At 69.4% G+C, this 493-nt stretch overlaps 1 protein-coding gene across 1 annotated transcript in view; it reads left to right on the top strand.

The window, feature by feature from the left end:
• Window position 1: 1 nt before the first annotated feature.
• FAM43A (family with sequence similarity 43, member A) overlaps window positions 2-493 on the top strand; it is a gene marked incomplete at its 5' end in the record, with an annotated part of 56,124 nt that continues 55,632 nt past the window's right edge. The window contains one exon of the mRNA XM_010568440.1: window positions 2-490. Coding sequence (XP_010566742.1) covers window positions 2-490 — 489 coding nt within the window. The remainder of the gene's footprint in view (window positions 491-493) is intronic.

Below are 493 nucleotides of genomic sequence, written 5' to 3'. Positions count from 1 at the left end.
CTACTCGGCGCTCACCTCGCTGGCCCGCGCCTGCCCCGAGAGCGCCCTGCACCGCGTGGGCAGCATGTTCCGCTCCAAGCGGCGGAAATTCCGCGTGACCAGCGAGGACCCCACGTACACCGTGCTCTACCTGGGCAACGCCACCACCATCCAGTCCAAGGGCGAGGGCTGCACCGACCTGGCCGTCTGCAAGATCTGGAGCAAGAGCGAGGCGGGCCGGCAGGGCACCAAGATGAAGCTGACCATCAGCGCGCAGGGCATCCGCATGGCCCACGCCGAGGACAAGGGGCTGCGCCGGCCCGGCCACCTCTACCTGCTGCACCGGGTCACCTACTGCGTGGCCGACCCGCGCCTGCCGCGCGTCTTCGCCTGGATCTACCGCCACGAGCTGAAGCACAAGGCGGTGATGCTGCGCTGCCACGCCGTGCTGGTCTCCAAGCCCGAGAAGGCGAAGGCCATGGCCCTGCTGCTCTACCAGACCTCGGCCACGGCA

This window comes from Haliaeetus leucocephalus, unplaced genomic scaffold, assembly GCF_000737465.1.
Source record: "Haliaeetus leucocephalus isolate CR32 unplaced genomic scaffold, Haliaeetus_leucocephalus-4.0 Scaffold240, whole genome shotgun sequence".
NCBI classification, from domain to species: Eukaryota; Metazoa; Chordata; class Aves; order Accipitriformes; family Accipitridae; genus Haliaeetus; species Haliaeetus leucocephalus.
This window is presented reverse-complemented; position numbering and strand designations above follow the sequence as displayed.